At 31.8% G+C, this 24,468-nt stretch overlaps 1 protein-coding gene and 1 long non-coding RNA gene across 16 annotated transcripts; one reads left to right on the top strand and one right to left on the bottom strand.

The window, feature by feature from the left end:
• Positions 1–1,359: 1,359 nt before the first annotated feature.
• LOC112797105 (uncharacterized) lies at positions 1,360–4,897 on the top strand. Its single transcript, XM_025839867.3, has 2 exons — positions 1,360–1,585; positions 4,466–4,897. Exons 1-2 carry the CDS (start codon positions 1,475–1,477, stop codon positions 4,691–4,693), a joined length of 339 nt encoding a protein of 112 aa, XP_025695652.1. The 5' UTR covers positions 1,360–1,474; the 3' UTR covers positions 4,694–4,897.
• Positions 4,898–6,533: 1,636 nt separating this feature from the next.
• Positions 6,534–12,503, bottom strand: LOC112797104 (uncharacterized). 15 transcript variants are annotated; one of them, XR_011881300.1, is made up of 14 exons: positions 12,099–12,503; positions 11,546–11,586; positions 11,281–11,378; positions 10,989–11,105; positions 10,804–10,879; positions 10,480–10,623; positions 9,326–9,394; positions 8,786–8,957; positions 8,599–8,667; positions 8,141–8,257; positions 7,720–7,934; positions 7,232–7,473; positions 7,026–7,148; positions 6,534–6,948 (listed from the first exon to the last, which is right to left on the bottom strand). It is a non-coding gene; the product is annotated as an uncharacterized lncRNA (long non-coding RNA). The 15 variants fall into 15 exon arrangements; XR_011881299.1 differs by having other exon boundaries at positions 7,745–7,934; XR_011881305.1 differs by lacking the exon at positions 8,141–8,257 and having other exon boundaries at positions 7,745–7,934.
• Positions 12,504–24,468: the final 11,965 nt, after the last annotated feature.

Raw genomic sequence — 24,468 nt, 5'->3', positions numbered from 1 at the left:
TAGCTAGATATTTTTCAAATATTAATAGAAATATGTATTTTAAATTTTAATTTTAAATTTTTTATTATATTTTATTTTTTATTTACATAGGACCGAGTCAATCGGTTCAACCAATGACTCACCGGTTGAACCAATAACCTAATAACCCAATAACTTAACTAATTTGATCACCGGTTCGATTTTGACAACTATGCTTGCCACGCATCAGAGGAGGCTTGTCTTCTCTGAATATTCTTCATTACACTTGTAATTAAGATTCCAAGCTAAATTCATAAGATAATTGTATTTGGATTTACATTTTTTAAAGTAAAAAATTAATTAAATAATAAAATAAAAAATTAATTATTATTAATTTTGTAACTCTCATTATATATGAGTTTAACTATCTTAATTTAAAAATATTTAATTCTCCATTTTATCAGTTTACTAACTCTTTTACTTTTAAAAAAAATCTTAATCCATTGTATTCATATCACAGCAAGATCGAAAGCTAGAACCTCCCTCTCTTTTTGACATTCAGATAAAAAAAATCTTAATCCATTGTATTCATATCACAAAGTGAATTTTCTAATTATTGTGCACTCCATGCCAGATGAAGTCCTTACAAATCTGCTCAATTTTATTCCAAAAAATAAACTCCGAAGAATGTACAAATTAAAGTTTGCATAATGTACGAGAGATTGGTTGAAAGAGCAAATTGAGCTAAAGTAAATCTATCCATCTATATCAAGTGTATATAAAAAATTAGTCACCATCTACATCTATGTATATAAAATACACATTAAAAATAAATTAAATAATACATATTTTTATATATAAATACTTAATACTGATTTTTTATAGCACATAACATATTTAAATTCTACCCGTGTATATACAATACTATAAATTTTATTATTAAAATTCGATTGCATAAATTGCAACTCCCTCTTGCTTTCAAAACTAGATTTTAAAAAATAAAAAATTCAGTTCTCAGAATTCAACTTGAGGCAACTATTAACAAAGAAATTGAATTTGTCTATCACTCCATCATTCCAATATGGGTGGATTAATGCCTCATGGTTGCCGGGAAGCATTTAAAACGAGCTATATGTGGAAGAACATAAAAAATAGGAAAATATTATTTTACAAACTAAAAACAATTGGACAACTAATAATTGAGAGACGAATTATCGAATTGTCTTTAGCTATTAAATACTAACAATAAGTCTTAAAAGGACAATTTAGATAATTTACTTCCTGCTATTAATGGTCAAATTACTTGTAGTTGTCGAAATAATTTTTTTAAATAAAATAATATAAATAATGGTGCTGTTGCAATGGAAACGAAAATAAAGGTAAGGGAGTGTCTCCACTGTGAGTTGGTCATAAAAGTGAAACAATATGCTTCCATATTTTCTGTCTATATATATCCAATTAATTAAGTTGGAAAAGCATAGAATAGAAAAATTAGAAAAGAATAGAATTGAAGAAGATGCCTTGCCTTTACATAACCACCAACCTTAACTTGGATGGAATTGACACTAATCCCATCTTTTCTGAAGCAACCACTGCTGTCTCCACAATCATCGGCAAACCTGAAAAGGTATCATCTCTGCTCTTTATTTTCCCTTTATTCTTTCTCTCTTTCTTTTTCAGTGTTTTTCAACTAAAGCTTATTGTGATGATTGATGTGAGATTTAATTTGTGTGTATTAAAACAATCATGGAGTGTTTTTTATTAGGGTTTAAGGATTCTTATTTTTTCACTTCATTTCATGATACTACTTCTCAACAATATAGAAGCGATTCGTATTACTTTGTTTTTTTTTTCTTTTTTTCGCTTATAAAGTTTAGTAAAGTTGTAGACCAATATATTTAGGTATGTAGAATTAAGATTACGAAGGTCTAATTTAACTCTAAAAATTAGTTGTTTGAGTAAGAAATGTCTTATATTTATAGTATTTTTAAAAATTTTATTCTTAATAAATGTGAGACTTATAACATTTTTTTTTACATATAAAAATAATTATCTAAAATATGAACATTTGTAAGTAAGTGATCTAACGATTTTAAATTGGATAGATTTTAAATTATAGCATAAAATTATTTTAAAAAAAATTAAAATAATAAAAATAAAAAATATATAAATGAATATATCTTTAAGAGTGTTATTGTAAATCTGAAACTGAAGCAGCTAAGTTAGTGGTTCAATCATTTAGCTATTTCCAGAAAGATAAGGTACCAGGCCATGGTAATTAATATAGTATATACTCAACAATGCCCTTTATATAAGAAAATTATAAGATATGATTACTTAAAATAGAACTAGGCCCAAGTTTAGACAGGAAAATAAAGATTTACGAGATAGTGTTTAGAGTTTAAAATTACGTATACCGATATACATATGATTTCTGATGAGGATCCAATTAAAGAGTTGAGGGTTTTCCTTATATTGGTTTAGTTATTATTTATAAAGAAATAAATTTATATAAAAATAAAGAAATCATCATGTGTTGAAAAACAGAAATAACAAGAATTGGTAGAATTTAGTCAATATGAGTTAGATTTGTTGTAAAAATAAGAATTTAGTCAATAGCCATATATAGCAGGAGATCACAAAAATATTGTAAAAATTTTAATCTGGTAAAGGTGAAAATTATATCTTAATATCTTTTTTAAATAACTAATTTAGATCGACTTAATTATCTTAGACTTTTTCACCCCAAATAGTGAAATATTACTTTTTATAAAAGATATTTCATACACTTTTATACTCACCAATCACCATAAAAGCCTCATTAATCCTTATTTACATGTTTATATTCTTTATTAATTATTATTTTACAAATATATGTCAAATTATCATTATCCCAATAAATAGTAATTAATTAAGAAAATACCACGAGGGCTAATTAATTATAAAAGATATGCACTTCAAGCTAAGTCATCATCATCATATTGATTATTAATGTACGGAGCGACGATGTTGAGTTCTTTCTTCGTATAAAAGTAAAACAGTCATGGCTTATCTCTTGAAGAGAGGACAAAATATTATAATATTAAAATATTATATTTGATAATCATAATAAAGGTTCAATGAATTTTGCTCCGGGTAATAATTTGTCTCTGTTAATATATAATAATGCAATGGAACATTCTGATCCTTTCTCTTTCCCTCTAAACCTATTCCTTATAGCTCACATGTGAAAAAGGGTTGGATAGTGGAAAATACTGTTACACTACATACACTGCAAATTGCACTTCAAGTAGTTGGAATAGGAATAGTCTCATCTTTAATAGCTAGCTATCTTCCACCATCCTTTGTGTAGTACCACTACCCCAACACCACTTGTAATTAGTTTTTTTTTTTTCTGAAATGTTTTTCTTTTATATATGGTAGTGTTATTTGATCATAGTAATATTTGTGGCTCATTATTTTTGGGTGTTTAGAATATTATGTATGTAAAATTGACTCTATTTAGTTATTCATATCATATGTCTCTTCAACTTTTAGTAAACATATAATTTTGTTGAATTGATGACATAGAGATTAAAAGAAAATACCTTTTATATATTTTTTTAACTCGTCGACATAACATTTAGGAAACATTTTAAATGCACCATAAAATCAGGTATTTTAATAGTTTATTTTAATATACAAAATTATTTGATGGGAGACATAAAAAAACATAAATAAATAAATAAATAAAACGAGGGAAATATATTCCTTGGAGTGGATAGATAGATAGAACCAAAAAAAAAGGAACGACAAAGACCGGAGCTTAAAGAAAAGAGGGTCCATGCTCCATACCATAACCTTAGTTGGTTGAAAAAGTGTAGTGACTTCAAAACATTTGTTAATCCAACCATTATTAGTAAACAATAAATTCGTTAGAAACTAATCAACTAATTAATTTTAGTTGAAAATTAAAGTATCTAATTCGAAAATATTAGTTCCAATAATATTAGTTTCAATATCAAAATTTAATTGTATTATTTTTGAATAGAGAGGTTAGGAATTATTTTGTCCTCTGTTAAAATTGTTAAAAATTATTTTATCTTCTATTAGAATTGACAAAACAAATGATCTAAATAATTGACGAAAATAGTTTCAATTATAATATATATAATTGATATTAATTATTAAAATCACTAGAACATTTAATTCTGTAATATATTTAAAATGTTTTCTAAAATTTATATTCTAAATGAAATCTAATCAAGATAAAAAAGAAGTGTTTTATAAATGGTGTCTAATTTTTTATTTTAAAAAATAATTTAAGCAATTTAGACATTAAAATAAAAAATACCATAAAATTCGTCTAAAAAATATTATAGAGTAAAATATTTACATTTTGCCTTATCCAATAGAAACAATAAAATAAATCCATATCCACGTGTAAACATGCACACACACACACAAATCTCATCATGATGAACCCAAGTAAGTAGTATATTAATTGAAAAAGTTAACATTATTGCAGTTTGTGATGGTAATTTTGAAGTCATCAGTGCCAATATCATTTGAGGGAAACAAGAAAGCAGCTGCATATGCTGAGATAGTATCAATGGGTGGCATCAATTCAGAAGTGAAGAGGAAGCTTATTGCCACCATTGGCACCATTTTGGAGACCCACCTCTCTATCCCAACAACAAGATTTTTCCTCAAAGTCTTTGATACAACTGCATTTCGTACAAACTCCAAAATCTAATAATAATAATAATACCAATCATGCATGCTTAGCTTTCTGTTTCATCATCATATATATATATTTATTCTGATTATCTCACATGCTATATATGAGATATTATTGATGAGTCATTGAGCTCTAATAATAAATCATTATGGGCTACTTTAATTTTAATAAGTGTTTGTACTGCTGTAAATAAATTAAATACAATTGTTCTATTTGCAAGATATGCTGTAAGAAATCAAGTTCTTGAGATGAAAAACTTACATATATATTATTAGATGAAATTTTGAGGTGATTATGAAATTTTGATAACATTTAAAAGTATATTAAAATTAAAGGTTATATATATTTTTTAGCTATTTGATAGTATTTTTTAATTTGATCACTTTTTTATTTTTTATATTTTTTAAATTTAAAAATATTGTCAAATATTAAAAAAATATAAATGTAATTTTAGTTACAAGTTTTTAAGTATCGTCAAAGTTTTTATATATAACCACTATAAAATACACTACATTATTATTCTAGAATTATATTAATTTTTTTAATCTTTATTAATAAGAGAGGTTATAAAATATTTGCTTCTAAAACCAATAAAGTCCCAGAGGCAATGCATTGTTTAATACAGTTGGTAGCAAATATTCTATTATGTTGTGACAATTGTGACTTTTTTAGCCACATGACTTATGCTATCATAAGTCAACAACATACAGTATTGATGGAATTACTAACCATCTATTTCACAAACCAATTTGGATTGATTGAGTCATCAGTTCACTTATTGGGAGTTCAAATTTTATTTTGTACAATCCAGTAGTTAACGACAAATTTTTAAATAAAACTTCGATCCACGACGAATTAGTCTTTAGTCTTATCGAATTGAGAGATACCGTAAACACAAAAAAAATTAACTATTTAATTAGCCCTTAGCCTTATCGAATTAAAAAATACGGTAAAAAAAAAAAAAAACTAGCTATTTGACAAGATCACGATTTGTATAGTTTTAAGAAATACATCCTTATATAATTTTGATATGGTAAAAATGTCATAAGGATATTCCCACGTTTGCATCGCCACAACTTAGAACCTACATGCCCATGGACTACTGCAAGTCTTTTTAAAATTTTAAATTTGTCTTTTAAGTTTTCGGTAAATATTATATTATCACAAATATTTTTATCAATATCACAACTAGAAAATGGATTAATACAGACAGATTTACAGACAGATTTAACCTTTATTACAGACGGATTTTTGGTTACCGACGAAATTACCGACGGATTTTGTCCCTCTGTAAAAGCCTCGTCGGAAATTATTTACCGACGGATTTTTTTTCCGTCGGAAAATTACAGACAGATTTTTACCAGTTACCGACGGATTTTCCCTCTGTAAATTCTCCATCCATTTCCCGAAAACGACGAATTTTCCGACGGATTTTCCGTCTGTAATTACAGACGGATTTTCCGACGGATTTTCTGTCTGTAATTACAGACGGATTTTCTGACAGATTTTCCGTCTGTAATTACAGACGGATTTTTCGACAGATTTTCCATCTGTAATTATAGACGGATTTTCAGACGGATTTTCCGTCTGTAATTACAGACAGATTTTCCGACAGATTTTCTGTCTGTAATTTGAACTTTGAAAAATCATCTCATACTCTTATTACAGACAAAAAATCCGTCTGTAAATCCGTCAGTAAGGTAAAATAGAATTTTTTTATTTTTTCAATTACAAAATAAACTTGTTTTCATACAAAATAAATATAAATTTAATACAAATTTTTTTCTAATTTGTATTCAAATATTTATAATATTTCAAAAATAAATAAATTCAACGTATTATCAAACTAAAAAAATTACTATAAACAAGCAAGTCAATATAATTAAAAATATAAACAAAGTGTATTGATACATCAACTATAATAATAAGTAACAAACATACATCAACAAAGTCTATTGAGTAAATTAAAAGTTGTTAATGAGTATCCAAAGGACTCTAAATGATTTCCTCATACTAGTAAATTAAAAGACCTATATTTCAAGCAACTCCTATTCAATTTCCTAAGTTATTTGAACAATTTTCGCTGCTCTAATAATCAATAGATGAAGTTGGTGAAGGAGGTCTTGTGTTAATTCCACTTATCTCATTTGCAAAATTCACTTCACTTGCTCTTTCTGCTGCTGCTTATTCTTCTTCATCACTGCTTTTCTCACAAGAAAATTTTGCTTTTTTGTTCCTCAATAAAAATGTCCAAAGTGAGAATATAGACCCTATCATTAATAAACTCAGATAAGTGATCAACAAAATGAAAATTGATATCTTATTGGACCCAAAGGAAGATACTTACTTTGTTCTTGGAACATAGCAAAACTATGAAACAAGGTCCAGCAACCTTTCGTGGGTTTCATATAGTTTCTTCAATTCATCATCAGTCCATTCTTTCTTAGCATTGTCATGATTGCGTATTTCCCTATTCAAAACCACAGTTCAAAAGCATTATTAATCAGCATCAGTAAAACTGAAGCAAGCACAAAATTAAGATATGGTTCTCACTTGATCAAATCATCTTGCACTCTGTACATCTCATCCAAAACTTTTATCATTGGACTTAATAAAACTCCAAGGCTTGTACCGCTATCTCCTTTATCTGCTCCATTGCTGAGATGTATGTCTGAGAACTGTGACTGCAGACCACCTTGTGCCAAAGTTTGCAGAAACTCATAAATCTATAACCTGAAAGGTTCACCAGATCTGATTGCCATTGTTGTAAGAGCCTGAGCAGCAAGAATTCGAATCTGCACATCCATTTAACAAGAATATTTAAGTTACACAACAAAATGAATAATCATTTAGTGAAGATTCATAGAATTGAATCAGAGTATCAGACTAATAATTTGGGAAGGCCAACCAACACTAAGCTATAAAAATAAATCATTCTTTTTCATGATGTTAATACAAATGTACAATACCATTTAGAAAATAAAGTCAAATTTGAGGGGTAATAAACAGGTAACAAAAGGGAAACCACAGGAGATATATACCTCCCAGCTGCCATTAAATACACACCTCTGTAGCCTAGTCAAAGCACTAGCTAGAGTAGGATTACGAGAACTAGCAGCAGCAACCAAAACATATGCATGAAATTCTCACAACCAACAAGAATGCCAATGGAGACAAGTGGCATACCAGTATCACTAATCTCCAGATGCAAGTGTCATATAATCTTTTCAGTTTTCATAGCTTCAATATAGAATTTCTGAAAACAAAGTACAGAAATAAATCAAATGGATGAAAAATGTAAAAACACAATCATATGTGAATTGATTAGCCTGAACATAAGACGGAAAATATCATAATTTAATCTTTAATTTTGTGAAATCAATTTAAAAAGAAAAATAAACCATTGGCAACATGATCAACCAAATGCATGAAAAAAATTACTAATTGCAAGCAAGTTCTCACCCCCACAGTGTTGCCATCACTAATATCATTCTATGCCTAAATTAGGAACTGATCTCAGAAAACATCATAGCTTATAGCAGGTGAAGATGGAACTCCTTGTCCGTGTGGATATGACCCCTATGTTTTAGAAATATATAATTCACAAGAACATAAGACATAATTCCAACCAATAAAGCCTAAATAATTACAACACCAAAAAAAAAGCATATATAATTAAGCCCCTGAAAAGCTTTTATGATAATAAAATAAATGAATATAAATATTTGAATTATCTAGGTACACAAACAGGATCAAAGGAAACACATTTGACATTTCAGTATATTAGTTTCTCTTATCCTATTGTGAACTATTGATTGATATCATTACAGTAGAAGCCAAACATTCATGGGCAATGAACAAAACAAGCTCCAATTTTTTATAAACCATGAAATAAATTACATGAAAGTAACTAGACTTACAATAGGAATGGCAGGATGAGTATAAACCCCTCCAGGTGAATAAAGTGCTACATAAGGTGGCATCATAGGCTGAAAGAAATAGAAAAAGTTGGCAAGTTAGATCTGGCAAGTTGTCAGCGAAACACCAATAAAACCAAACCTTGAGTTCAATTTGAAGAAGGAAACTTGTGAAAAAACAAAACGGTACCTCTGACTTGTCAGCGAAATACAAGATCTCACACAGCTAGTTCCAATTCCAAGCACTTTCAAGTGCCACAATTAGAAAGAAGTGAAAAATGGGGCATGCAGCAGCCCCTGTGAATCTTTCGAAGATGTTTCATCCTTGGAATTTTTCTTCTCTGCTGCAGCAGCCTTGCCATCTAATAAAATATTCACCCGTGTTAAATTAACGCAATTTAAGATCCAAGAACCTAAGACAGTTATTTAACATTGTAAGTACAAAAGCAATTGAATGGTTTAAAGCTTGCTGATCTTAAAAATATGGTTGAAGACTTGAGTAGTAATGAGGGAGGCCAGCCATGTTGGAGGTACTTCAAAAATATAATTTCCTGTATGCTTAACAAGAAGACTAATATTTTTTTAATATGATTCAGGCAAATGGATCTGTATGAAGACTCTCCAGCCAGTTCTGAATACAGTACAGGATCAATTATCCTCCCTTTCTCAGCTGGTGACATTATGGAACACTCTTCACACCGGGATATAGAAACTGAAATGAAGAACATACCATTTAGGACATTGCCATATTCTAAAAAGGCTTCAGCTAATTTCTCTTTCATGGTAGAAAATGCTAAACCTGCACCAAGATTTTCATTCAGTTCATCTCACGGGCAACAGCAAAACAAGAGAATTTAAATTTTGGGGCAAAGGCAAATCAAACACTTCTACAACAGTAATAAATAGCAATGATGTGCAAAACAGATTTGATTAAGTATAAACCCCATTGTTGAATCAATCCATTTGAATCCAATGCTAAAACCAATAGCTGTTGAAAGGTGTACCATATAAAAATTACTCAACTTGATTTTAGCTCAGTGTCAGATTAAAATATTAAATTAGTCAAATGTTATTAGTGGAAGATAATTTACTCATGGAAATCAATATTTAGATACTTATTTACCTTATTCATGATCATGCATTGAAAATGCATATCTTTAAGGCATTATAGAATAAAAATAGTGGAAGATAATTACAAGAAAAGCGATTCAAATGAAACACTTGTATTTGTACAAAAGAGCCATGAAAACTGGGGAATAATCATGAATAAACTACTGCATTATAAAAAAGAGATAGACACACTAATTAACAACACAAAGCTCTGTGGAACGTAATTCCCATGGCATCATCCTCAAGGTGACAACCACAGCCTCGTCGCCATGCTCGAACAATTCTACATTCTACATATAAACCACTAAATCTTGTTCCAGTACAAAGTACTGGAAGTCTAGAACTTTAGTATTCAAAATTTAATTCTTTTTATATATTAATAATTATCAAAGGTTATACATACATCTTCCTACAAGAAGATTAGTCATTCACGTAGATATTACAAGTTTGATATCGATTCTTAAATTATTGGTAACGAAGATTAAACAGAAAAATAATCATTGTGATCTATAAGTCAACTATCATTTGTCAAAACAAACTCACACCAAGTATTTGGCACAATGACACTGATAGTGCACTAGCTAGCATCTACAGATTGAGCTTCTTCTGTTACTTGTAATAAGACCCAAAAGATAAAGGGTTAATGTTACCACCTAAGGTGGGATAACTACTCCACGACATAACTGTATATATGGCATAAATCAGAAACAGGGAATTGTACTCAAAATAGGGAATTGTACCCAAAAATAAATAAATAAATAAATAAATACACACCTTCGGATTGTGCTAAGTCCCCTGCTTCCCAGTACAATTGAGTCCAGTTTCAGATCTTCAATAGAATCCAAAAGTTTCTCTCTTGCATTACCTCAATCAAATTGGGTCCTCTTCGACCCTCTGAGGCTCAAATAGTCACAGTAGCTGTTCTTATTGAACACTAAATCAATTTAGCTATTCTTCAACACATGTAGACATATATCTTATTAATAGCCGAAAAAGAAACTTTGGTAAGAAATAAATAATTGTAAAACTGTTTACTAAGCACTGAAGAATGTAAGATCATAAAACTTAGTTCAAATTTGATACATTCAATATAAGCACCTTATTATCATATATAGACCAGTTAGTAATGAGTTCTGAAAGATGCCTCTTAGCAAGCCAAAAAGTGCACCTTCTCCTGTACAAATGCATTGCAATTAATTAATTAATCTGCATTCATTGCATCACCACTTACTACTAATCTAATCTATTCTAAGCTGCTCATTACTCATAACTAATATACTAACCTTGTTCATGTTGAGAACAATAAGAAGCTGATTTTTGTTTTCCACTCCCTCACACCTGTGAATGGGTGAGGTTAAGTCATGGTGGTTTGTTTGATCCCTCTTTAGTGTGTTTATGACCTAAATCACCAGTCATAACAAGAACAGGAAGGAACAAGAACATGCATGCAAATTCCAGATAAAAAATCTCAGCAATTCAGATATATAGTTCATAAACGAATTTATTCTATATCACAATCATAGAAATTGTTATGTTTCAGATTTCACAAATTATAGGAATATACAAAATTCATACCTTAGAATTTAGAAACTCAGTTCTCTGCAGCAACAACAGGGAAGGGACAAGGCTAGGGCTAGGGATAATGAAATCAGTTCAGTCATTAGATCAAACACCTATTTCAAAAAGTAGTTCAGTCATTAGATCAAACACCTCGTCTACACAAACACAACATTGAGCACATATATCTATCTAATTATCCATTGAGACTAATTAACAAACAGGCCTGAAAAACAGCACATTACTGCATATGAAAATCATGTAAATATTTTAAAGCTAATACCTTCCAAGAAGAACCTCTGAATTTACAGCACCTAGAGCAAGCTGAAACAAAGAACACAGTTTATTAACATCAACTGATATTTGCCAGAGTAATCAGATTTATGAGATGGTTTACGATATTGATAGGGCACAAAATTATTGCTGTTAATCTCATTCTAATTAGTCACAGAGTAATTTCAATCTATGTACTTAGCATATTGCATTTCATGAACTGGTATTTATAGTTCCTTCAAATGTAAAATTCAAACAACAAATCTTCCAATTCCTTTTTCCAATTTAAGACTATGGTAATCTCTCCATCTTACCTCAGAAGCAGAACTGCAGAAGGCACAATACATTATCTTCAATGCAAAACTTTTAGCCATAACAATTAATGGAGCTACTTTCAAAACCAAATTCGAACCTTGAAGAAGATTCAAGAACAAAAAACTAAACCATAAAACAAAAGTGGAACAGATCGAGTTTTAGATGCAACAATAACGTATGAACATTTGAATTCAACAAAAAATATAGCTTAATAGCAATTCCAGAATCTAAAATAGATAAAGAGGTACATGTAGGTTTCAGATCTGGTGACACGATGACTCGACGAGGCTGTGAACGGCGAGGATGGATGGCGTGAGACAGAGAGAGACATAAGCTGAGAGGCGGCAGAGGAAGCTCGTGCAACGCGAGCAGCAGAGGAGGGAGCTTATGCGAGCGAGCGGCGGCGGAGGGAGCTCGTGCAAGCGAGCAGTGACAGAAGGAGCTCGTGCGACGCGTGTGGCGACAAAGCAGAAACGACGGAGAAGTCACACTTGCCCTATTTTCAACTCGAATCAAAGAGAGATGAGAAGAGCAAGCTTAAAGGAAGGATAGGAGAAGATGAACAGTGATTTGTGTTGAATGAAGTTTCATCATGGTGTGTTCATAAGGGTTTTAACTTATTTTAAATTAGCGAGGGATTTATTAGATGTTACAGAGGGATTTTGTTATTGGTGATAGTTTCAAATTTCATTTTCAATTTTATCGACAGTGTTACCGAGGGATGTTAAAATCTGTCGGTAAATTTTGTGAATTTTTTTTTTATTTTTTACCGACGAAAAATCTATCGAAAATCTGTCGGTATTTTCGACAGTAAAATTCTGTCGGAAAAATCCGTCTGTAATCTGCTGTTTTCTAGTAGTGTATGTATCACATTGAGGTCATAAGGTAATGCATGATATTCCCAATATACAGAAGGTCAACGAATACAGTCTACTATCTCTTTTCAATGTGAGTCATGGATCCTCATTAGTGTCTTGAAGATTGCATCTTCTTTTTCTTATAACTATTAGCGACTTGTGCACATTTTTCAATTGTCTCAAAATGTTTGTGTCGGACAACTTCATTGATAGATTTTTATTCTATATCTTTTCGCTAAATCTAATTTGGTCTAGTCTAAATTTTTGACCACAGCTTAAAAAACGATGATGACTCGTGAAACAACATTTTCAAAAGATACTATGAATATAAAAAAAATTCAATTATTAAATTAGTTATATATTAAAAATACATTAGACAATATAAAATAATTAATTTAGTAATTAATTTTTTTAATATATATAGCATGCATGGTTAATTTTTTTTTATGTAAAAATATAAACAATTTTCACAAAAATCATTTCAAGAGATTATTATTGTCGCCTTCTCTCTATCTTCTCTTAACGGGAGTAGTTAATGTTTTAAATTGCAGATGCGAATGAGCACGCATGGTTGCAATAATTGCAAATGCAAATAAAGTGATCGTTGTGATGCATATTGTAATCGTTGAGCATGAAATTTGAAGGAAAAAAAGTGAATAATTAATCTTTTGTTTACTGAGATGTAATGCATAGCCTAATATAATTGTTATACTGTGGCCTTATCATAACTGCCCTGCGGTGCCACAACATCCTTTTGTTGTAGACACATCAATCGATGTACCCTGCAATTTAAATCAATGATCGGAAATGATATATTTTTATTTTTCGTTTCGTATCATTACTAAAATTATAATAAATAAAAAAATTCTAAAAACAGTATTATCCTTGGGTTGATTGGATCGGAAATCTGGGATATCATTGGCTTCATCGAAATTCGGGGGAGAGATGATTCCTATTAGTGGCCAAACTGGCCATGCATCTTAAACTTCAATTGTCAAGACATCAAATGAGGTTTTTTTTTTTGGCCACACCTCACACATATAATTGTAAGGCGTACCTGCATCTATGCTAAAAAAAAAAATTTGTTTAGTGTTAAGCCCATGTCGGTCTGTCACAGCTATTAGAAAAATTAAATGTGATTTTCGTTGTACTAACTTGGTTGATATAGATACACATATGATAAAATTTTTAAAATAAGACAAATTAGATTTAAGAATCGATGTAACTAAATTTTGAAGAAATTAAAAATTTAAATGTATTTTTAAATTCTTAGAAACTTAAATGTCTACAGACAAAAAAATTAATGATTGATTTGTCCTTTTTTCTTAAATTATTTATACACCATTTTTTTTAAATATTAACGAGAAAGCCCCTCCTAGTAAGAAGCTCTTCCAACAAGTGAAAGACTAACAGTGTCCTTCAAAAAATATAATTTTTGGTTCAACTTTTCATTCAATGTAAATAATTTTTGGATTTCACTTGTTAGAAGCATTAAGCTTGTAAGATATCAGTAACTTGGTTCTAGAAACGAAGAAAGAGAAAGAGACTAGAGAAAAAGGGAAGAGAGAGCAAATAGAATAGAGAGAAAATGATGAGTATTCTGCATTGTGCTTATAGTTGAAAAATTTAGTTACAAGGGGTTACAAAGCTGATATTTATAATAGTTGAAGTAAGTGTAGAGAACGTGATAGTACAAGTCGGTTAGAGATATAATTAACTAAGGTTGAATTGGCATAACAACTCTGCTAATTATAGAAAGTTTTGTATGTACTATACTAACATACTCTCTTAAAACAAGGACCTTTAATGATTCCGCATCAAAGACTCTTAATAGGCTTCTGAACTTGAGAAATGATGTTGCTGAGAGAGATTTCATTAATGTGTCAGCTAATTGATCTTCAGCTGAAATATGTTGAATAAATTTTTTTTTATTACAAATCTTGAACAAAAGATTGATTGAGGGAAAAACGCTTGAGCTTATTATGCAAGCTTGGGTTGGCGGACAGAAGAACTGCAATTTAATTGTCATAGTACACCACAAGTTTAGTAGAGAAAGGAACTCTGATTTTAGTGAGTAAGTCTTCTAGGCAGACGATTTTAGTAACAGTATCTGCTATTTTTCTAAGTTCAACTTCTGTACTACTATTTGACACAACTATCTGTTTTCTGATTGCCCCGAAAATCAAATTAGAGCAAAGATAGATTCCATACACGTTTGTTAACTTGCGACCATCAATGTCACTTGCCTAATATCAAAGTCACAAAAATTATAGATTCTAAAGTTTGTGAACTTGCTAAACCTCAAACCATACTATGTGGTTCTTGCCAAGTACCTAAGAATCCTTTTGACTGCCTTCCAATGGGATTCAAGAGAATTGTAAAGAAACCGTACTACCTTATTTACCAAAAAGAATATCTCATGCCTAGTGATTGTGGCATATTGTAAACCACCTACTATTGACCTATACAGAGTGGGATTGTCAAAAGAATCATCTCCAAAACCAGACAACTTTAGTGAAGAAACCATTGATATAGGCACAGACTTTGCACTACTCATTTTAGCTCTTTTTAGAAGGTCCTTACTGTACTTTATTTGCTTGAGAGGCATTATTCCATTGGAGTTTTTTTTACTTCAATGCCAAAAAAGTAGTTCATTTCACTAGCTCTTTTAGAAAAAAAGTGCTATGAAGTTGAGTCATGAGGTCTTTGATTTCAGTTTCTGAATCACCAATTATAAGCATGTCATCTACATATACTAGGATGTATGTTGCTAAAGAGGGGGTAAACTTTGTGAACAAGGAGATGTCTGATTGGGTGCTTGTGAAACTAAACTTCTGGAATGCAAAATTGAGTTTAGTAAACCAAGCCTGAGGGACTTGTATGAGACCATAGAGTGATCTCTAAAGCTTGTAGACCTGATGAGTGTTTGGAATCTGTAAATCCTTCTGGTTGTTGCATATATACATTCTTATGTAGATCTCCATTGAGAAAAGTATTGTTAAAGTCGAATTGGTGAACTTTTCAATCATTTGCAAGTGCCACATCTAAGCATAATTCGAACTGTTGTAGAACGCACCACAAGACTAAAGATCTGGTCATAGTCAACACCTTATTTTTAATGAAAATTCTTGGCCGCAAGCCTTGCCTTGTACTTCTGGATTGTGCCATCTGGGTTATATTTGATCTTGAAAACCCATCTATAGCCTCTAGGCTCGAATGCAAGACCGGAGAAGGGGGACCATGTGCAGTTATTTGTTAATGCTGAATATTTCTCTTGCATAACTTCTCTCCATTGTGGAGTTGCAAGAGCATCAGTGATGAGCGGATAATTTATACGCTTTTTGGCATTGTTTTTAGGTAGTTTTTAGTAAGTTCAAGCTACTTTTAGGGATGTTTTCATTAGTTTTTATGTTAAATTCACATTTCTGGACTTTACTATGAGTTTGTGTGTTTTTCTATGATTTCAGGTAATTTCTGGCTGAAATTGAGGGACTTGAGCGAAACTCTGATAAGGAGGCTGACAAAGGACTGCTGATGCTGTTGGAATCTGACCTCCCTGCAATCGAAATGAATTTTCTGAAGCTACAAAACTTCAAATGGTGCGCTCTTAACGGCGTTGGAAAGTAGACATCCAGAGCTTTCCAGCAATACATAATAGTTCATACTTTATTCGGGAATTGACGACTCAAACTGGCGCTCAACGCCAGTTCCATGTTGCTGTCTGGAGTAAAACGCCAGAAACACGTCACGACCCGGAGTTGAACGCCCAAAACACATTACAACTTGGCGTTCAACTCCAAGAGAAGTCTCAGCTCGTGGATAGATCAAGCTCAGCCCAAACATACACCAAGTGGACCCCGGAAGTGGATTTATGCATCAATTACTTACTCATGTAAACCCTAGTAGCTAGTCTAGTATAAATAGGATAATTTACTATTGTAATAGACATCTTTGGTCTCAGTTTTATTTTATTCTTCATCTAAGGAGACTATTGATCACGTTTTGGGGGGGGGGGGGCTGGCCATTCGGCCATGCCTGAACCTTTCACTTATGTATTTTCAACGGTGGAGTTTCTACACACCATAGATTAAGGGTGTGGAACTCTGCTGTACCTCAAGTTTCAATGCAATTACTACTATTTTCTATTCAATTCTCTTTATTCCTATTCTAAGATATTCGTTGCACTTCAACTTGATGAATGTGATGACCCGTGACACTCATCATCATTCTCACCTATGAATGCGCGTGATTGACAACCACTTCCGTTCTACCTTAGGCCAGATGCATATCTCTTGGATTCCTTAATCAGAATCTTCGTGGTATAAGCTAGATTGATGGTGGCATTCATGGGAATCCGGAAGGTCTAACCTTGTCTGTGGTATTCCGAGTAGGATTCCGGAATTGAATGACTGTGACGAGCTTCAAACTCCTGAAGGCTGGGCCTTAGTGACAGACGCAAAAGAATCAAGGGATTCTATTCCAACCTGATTGAGAACCGACAGATGATTAGCCGTGCTGTGACAGAGCATTTGGACCTTTTTCACTGAGAGGATGGAATGTAGCCATTGACAACGGTGATGCCCTACATACAGCTTGCCATGGAAAGGAGTAAGAAGGATTGAAGGAAGAAGTAGGAAAGTAGAAAAAGAAAGGGCACAATATCTCCATACGCTTATCTGAAATTCCCACCATTACTTTACATAAGTATTTCTGTCCTATGTTATTTATCTTTATTTCCTGCTTATTATTTATTATTATTCGAAAATCCATAATCAAGTATAATCCGCCTGACTGAGATTTACAAGATGACCATAGCTTGCTTCATACCAACAATCTCTGTGGGATCGACCCTTACTCACGTAAGGTTTATTATTTGGACGACCCAGTACACTTGCTGGTTAGTTCGAAGTTGTGTCCACACATAGCAAAGAGCCATAATAATGATTCCATACAATAACAAAGAATACAACATTGATGATCACAATTTTGTCCACCAATCAGCAATTGATTTGGAAAGGTTGTTATTAGAAATATATTCTGGATTTAAGACAGCAATGAACACCTTTGTCTTGAAGATCCCACTTTTATTTTTGGTTTGCATGTGGTGCCTGTTTTGAGCAGAGGTTGAAACATAGATAGGTATATTGGGATGAGGATGTGTGTGTTGAGCTGCAACAACATCTTGAGATTGAATAGTCGGCCCAATTAGAACCTGCAATGGAACCGTTTCAAAGGAATATGCATTTTCAATATTGTTAGTCTCAATCTCAGTAATATTATTAACTTCAATAGATGCAGCAGGTAATGAAATCGATATACTATTGGTATTAGTAGAAGGGGTATCATGAATGTCTATGCAAGGGAGGTGAAAGCTGTAAGTGAGTGGTGGTGTAATTTTTTATTTTTGTAGTAGTTAGTTGGCTGGGTTGTGTATTTGGTTGTTGAAGAGTGTGAGATAAGAAAATTGTTTCACAGAAGGTGACATTTTCGGTGATATAGACTCTTCCCAATGGAGATAGGCATTTATAGCTTTTTTGATGAAAGGTGTATCCCATGAAGATCCATTTTGTTGACCTGTGATCAAACTTGTGTTGTTGTATGGTCTGTGCCAAGAATAACATAAGTAGCTAAAAGATTTTAATGTTGTATAGTCTGGTGTGGTGTTGAAGAATACTTCTAATGGGGTTTTGAGGTTTAGTACTAGTGTAGGGAGTCTATTGATGAGGTATGTTGAGGTCAAAACTACTTCATCCCAAAATGAGAGAGGTAAGGTAGCTTGAGAGAGAAGGATGATAGAGGTTTCCATCAAATGTCTATGTTTTTTTTTTCAAGACATTCATTTTGTTGATGTGTGTGTAGACAAATAAGTCTTGAAACATTTCTTGGTCTCTAAGGTACCGATTGAAGGTGTTGAAGAAATATTCTCCACCATTATCTATTTAGAGTGTCTTAATTTTATGGCCAGTTTTATTTTCTATCATGATTTTATATTGGCAGAAGGTTGAGAAAGTTTGGGATTTAGTTTCAAGCAAATAAGTGCAGTTGTATCTACTGGATGCATTAATAAAGCATGAATAATACCTAAAACTTGATTTGCTAGGCTATGGTAAGGGTCCCCAACGATCAGAGAACACTAATTCTAAGGGTTGTGTATAGATGGTTTGAGAAAAAGAGAAGGAAAATTGATGAATTTTGTTGATGATGCAAGGTTCACAGGGAGTAGAGATTTTGACAGTTTGAGAGAATGAAATTATGTATTTGTTAAGTATGGTTTTGGTGGTGTTGTAGGAAGGGTGCCAAAGTCTTTTATGCCAAAGATCAAGGGAGGTTGTGGGACTGGTTTTTGGAGCTGAATTGGTTGGTGGGTTGTTGTTGGTTTTGTTTGCTTTTTGTATATCAGATGCACAGGTATGGGAGTGATGTGAATTGGGACTGATATTAGCATTATTGTTATTAGAATTGGAGTTGTCATTAGCACCATTAGAGTTGAAATTTGTAATAGAATGTACATCTACATCAGTAAGAATATCAAAATGCACAATTACAACATCAGAATGCAGTTTTACATGAGAATCCATAGTTGCATTACATACATTGCTATCAAATTTATTCATTTCTATTCTAGTGGTCCTACTCTCAGACTCTTGTTGTTCTTTGCTTTTAGCTTAGCCTCTTTTATTACTGTTGTAACACCCTAACTTTTAGCACCTCATGATCGTACTAAAAGTTTAGGTGTTACTTACCTCTAACCTTTTTTGTTTTATACTATCTTTATTTAATATTGAGCCTTCGTGAATACGAATCGGAATTTTAATCAATAAAATGAAAGGTTTGTACTTTAAAACTCTTAATCATAAAACTACATATACTCACATAGCAATATATATATATACTTATTCCAAGATTCTCAAATACAAGTCCTACCCCTCTAAAAATCAAAGACCATAAATGGCGAGGGAAAAGTCTAAGGCTAAACCAATTACTGAAAATACGGATACATATTTACAAATAACTCCGATGTTTAGTCGCAGCTCCGTGCCAAGGATTCCTGAACTTGTTGCTGAAAGGGAAATCTGTAGGGGGTGAGAACGTCGTCCTCACATGTTCTCAGTAGGAAAGTAAATGCCGTAAAAATACAGAATAAACTACAAATAGTTATCTCATGTCTCAAGATAGTCCTCTTTATTGAACCCTTAAAGTTTTTCCTAAGTCTTACTTAAAACCTTTTAAATCCCTTTCTTTAAATTACTTTACTTAAATAAAGTCTCAGACACATTAATAGTGCATCAGCCACAAATTGCATTCCTCAATTCATTACTAAGTTCGCAACATCAACAAAATATCCAATTACGTACACAAGCAAGTCATCAAGGCAAACAACACAATCTCAGGAAAATTAAATAAACAACCACAATCAAATGCAAATACGCAAACAATATGATGCATGACTTTCCTATGTAGGCCATGAGCTCATGCGTCAGTTGTCTACCCGCAACTCGACGTTACTCGGGGTGAACCCCGAATATGGTTCCTTTACTGTGTCAGTTAGACACCTTGGCATCACGGTTACCCTTGTCAATTAGGCCTTATTATAATAACATTTTAAAGTGCATCACAGTAAGAAATAATGCTATCAGTTAGGCAAACATTCTCGCATTAGCAATCTCAGGCTATCAGTTAGGCAGGCACTTTTGCATTAGCAACCGTAGGCTATCAGTTAGGTGGACATTCCCGCATTAACAACCTTAGGCTATCAGTTAGGCGGGCACTTCCGCATTAGCACTTTGGCACAAGACCTATTTAACATACACTTTTCAAGTATTTATCTTATTCATTCTTTCTCATTCTTTTCCTTTTAAGAATATATTTCCTTCATTAGTTCTCATTTCCTTTCATTTTATTAAGCCTCCACATCACCAATTACATACCCACACCTCCGCATCACCTACATTATTAAACGTACCTCCGCATCACTGCTTAATTACACATACCTCCGCATCACCAAATAATCAATTACACCTCTGCATCACCACCTATTCACTCATCTATTATAATCTTAAATCGATTAGTTTATAAATAATCAAACTTCGTAACGTTTAATAAAAACTCTTTTTCTTAATAAATCGAACTCAAATTATAACTTAAAACAAAAATCTTTTCTCAATATATTAAACTTAAAACATAGTATTTTTCTTGATAATTTGAAAATCAACTATTTTGAACCCTAAATCCAGTTTTCTTTTAAATAATGCTTTAAGCAAAACTTCGGAATTTTATAAAATTTCTGCTTTCTTCTAAAATCTGGGCTTTGCCACCCTTCAAGGATCCCTACCAAACCATCTTTAATTCTCAAAAACCTTTCTTGATAATTTAAACAAATCAAATTCAATACTATGAATTTATTTTCAATTCTCAAAGATCATTTTCCATTTTAATGAAATTCAGCTCCCTTTTAGTTCTTTCTCACTTTCATAACTTCTCGATAGTTACCAGTCTTCCAGCAGCACTTTTCAAACACAAGGTTCTCAATAATCGACATATGATTCCAATCCTAGTAAAATCATTTATATAGTAACATCAAAATCAATTACCATTCACTTTCTCAACCAAAAACTCCATCATAATCACAATCACAGCCAATCATCCATAGCAAAAAAATCTAAACTCAATAACATTATAATTTCTAACATATTTGTAATTATTTACTATATCTTTGGACATTTTTAAATTGAAAATAGTTAATTTTAAAATAAAACCTCTACCTCCGTACGAAATCAAAATTAATGAAAGTTCTGGAAAAGTTTTTTGACCGAGCTGCTGAAGAGGAAAGCTTCAGAAATTATTTGCACCTCCTAAAACTCTAATTGGTCGAACTCAAAGGGAAGAGGAGTTACGTCACCTTCAACTTCTACTGAATAAAAGTAATGTCAATATGTAAAGAAGGAGAATATGAACACTTTTACCAAATTAATTTTTTTTATTAGAGTTACGGATCGCGAAAAATCAAACTCAGAGACTTGGATGTACAATAGAATCCCACACGGCCTTCTCTCTCTTTTTTCTTTCTTTTGGTTCGGTGGTTCTATAGAGAATGAGAGATGATGATTGTGATTAAAGAATAAGGGTATGTGTCTTGGTGTTATATATATATATATATGTGTGTCATTAATGGCTTCCGCGCCATAGGAACTTAAGTAGTAGTAATAATAATTTTATTATTTTTTTTGAAATATTTTATTATAATAAAAATTATTTAAAAATTCTAATAAATTTTAGAGATAAAATATCATAAAATTTAATTTAATTATTTTTAAAAAAAATAATTTTTTTAAATAAAATATTAAATCATAATTAACTTATTATTTAATTTTTTAAAAATTCAGGATATTATAACTGTCACTCTTATTTTGCTTTTCTTTTTCTTTTAGTGCAATGTTGCTACTCACTCATCTTTTATTTTCATTTTGTTTTTCATTGTCTACTCTTGCAATATTTGCACATATTTTCTTTTTCTGTTCAGCATCAAAGACTTGTGACTTATTAGATCTTTAGATTGGTTTTGCTATTTGCATATCATCAAATTTATATACACCATTTCTAAGCCTGCCTTGGAGAAAAATATTCTTCTTAGATTTCTGGCATTTTATAGCACATAGATAAAGCCAGAATAAAAAAAAACACTCACTAAGTTCTTTGAGATTGTTGGTACATGAAACAAATTTTGAAGTTTAAAAAATTTATTTGTCATAGATGCATACATGATTAGATCTTCCAATATTAGCAATACTCATAATTTTTTTCATTACCTCCAAATATTTGTTCAAGTCCTTTATACTCTAAGCTATTGATCAGGTTCATTTGATCAAAAGTGATGTGGTGTGAAATTCCCTTATCAGAGCCACTGTTGGTTGCAAGCAAAGTTTGAGGAGGGTTGTGATTGGTTCTGCTTGGTTGTTGTATTGGTTGATATGAGAATTGAGAGTGATGTGTTTGCTGGTAAAAGTCAACATTTGGTGGAGGGAGACCAATATTAAAATTTTGTATTTGAGAATTCTGGTAATTCTGGTTGAACCTGTGAAAGCACTGCCAGACTGTGTGACCTATCCTACCACATAATTGACACTGAGGTTCGCTTCCTTGCCACCATGACCTTCCTCCTCTAAAGTTTCTTTCTCTACCTCTTCTACCAGATTGTCTTCTACTAGAGTTCCTGTAGTTTCCATAGGATTCCTTTGTTGAATACTTATTATTGGCTTTGCTTACATCCGATTCCTTGTGAGCTAAGTTTGCATGAACCATTGTCAGATCAAACTTTTAAAATTTCTCATTCACTTTTTCTTGCACAAGAAGTTGGGACTCAAATTCACTAATAGTCATGTGATTTATTCTTGAATTGACCATGGTAATGAAGCACTGAATTCCTCATCTAATCCTTGTAAAGAAGATTCAAAATACTCTTCTTTCGATAGTGAAATTCCAAGAGCAGATAAAGAATTTGCTACCTTGTTAATCTTGACTATATATTCAATTGTTGTTGCACCTCGATTCTTGATCAATTTTTAATTGAGCCTTTAAGATTTTTGTCTTTGATTTGAATTTGGCTGTGAAATATTCCTCCAGCGCTTCCCAGATTTCATGTGCATATTCATACTCTACTACCTTGTTCATGAAAATTTTGATCATGGCAGAAAGTATCCAAGCTACCAAACATTCATTTTGTTGTTCCCACTCTTCGAATTCTTGTGGCACTTTGCCTTCAATTCTGTCCTGATTTGAATTGAAGCTTCTTGGTGACAGTGTAGTAACATGATTCTGTAGTTTGTTAGTTTTGATCTACGTGAGTGGTTGACGCTTCTATGCCTTGAAATTATCCTTATCCAATTTTATTATTGCTAAAAAATTTGCTATTGAAGCCATTGAAGTTGCTTATTGTGGTTATGAAGCTTGATTAACCTAATTTTTCGAATTGGAAGATGTTGAGTGTTCCATGAATTAGAATCGAAGTTTTGATACTATGTAAGGTGACAGTAACTTGGTTATAGAAAAGAAGAGAAAAAGAGAAAAAAAGGAAAGAGAAAGCAGAGAGAACAAAGAGAAAATAATAAGTATTCTGAATCGTGATTGCAATTGAAAAAATTAGTTATAAGAGCTTATAAGGCTGATATTTATAGTAGTTGAAGTAAATGTAGAGTATGATAGTACAAATTGATTAGAGATGTAACTAACTAAAGCTGAGCTGGCATAACAGCTTTGCTAATTAGAGAAGTTTTTAATTTGTATGTACTATACTAACAAGGCACCTCCTAGTGAATAGACTAATAAGAATAACTAATATTATAGTGACATAAAATGATGACACCTAAATAGATAGATTAAAATGAGTACATTTTGATAATAAATTTTAGGAATAATGACATACTGGTAGATTATCCGAATTTTAATGTACTGCATAACATTAATAAAAATCACCTTCAAGACCACAGACCCATATAAAAACATCCACCAACTCCATCATGTTAGAATTTGTGAGGGTGTGTTGTGATGTATTGGCTTTTATGGAAGATCAAGATTAACATCTTGACTCCTAAACCACTTAGTCTTAGCTTATTTTCCTTTCTAACAAATCACATTGGAAAAGGAATAAATTCGAATGGGTTATGCAATTTTAAAATTATGTGTGGATTGATTGATTTTTTTCTTTGAAAAAGAGAAAAAAAAAAGCTAACAATAACAAAGATGGAGCATACAAACCAAATAAAAC

Source organism: Arachis hypogaea, chromosome 4 (genome assembly GCF_003086295.3).
Source record: "Arachis hypogaea cultivar Tifrunner chromosome 4, arahy.Tifrunner.gnm2.J5K5, whole genome shotgun sequence".
Lineage (NCBI taxonomy): Eukaryota > Viridiplantae > Streptophyta > Magnoliopsida > Fabales > Fabaceae > Arachis > Arachis hypogaea.
Note: the sequence above shows the minus strand (reverse complement) of the source record. Positions and strands in the feature narration are given on the sequence as shown.

Bases quoted from the DNA above. Each gene is read 5' to 3' on its own strand.
- LOC112797105 (XM_025839867.3), top strand. From the start codon at position 1,475: ATGCCTTGCCTTTACATAACCACCAACCTTAACTTGGATGGAATTGAC. The intron at 1,586-4,465 runs GTATCATCTCTG...ACATTATTGCAG, and splicing joins TCATCGGCAAACCTGAAAAG to TTTGTGATGGTAATTTTGAA.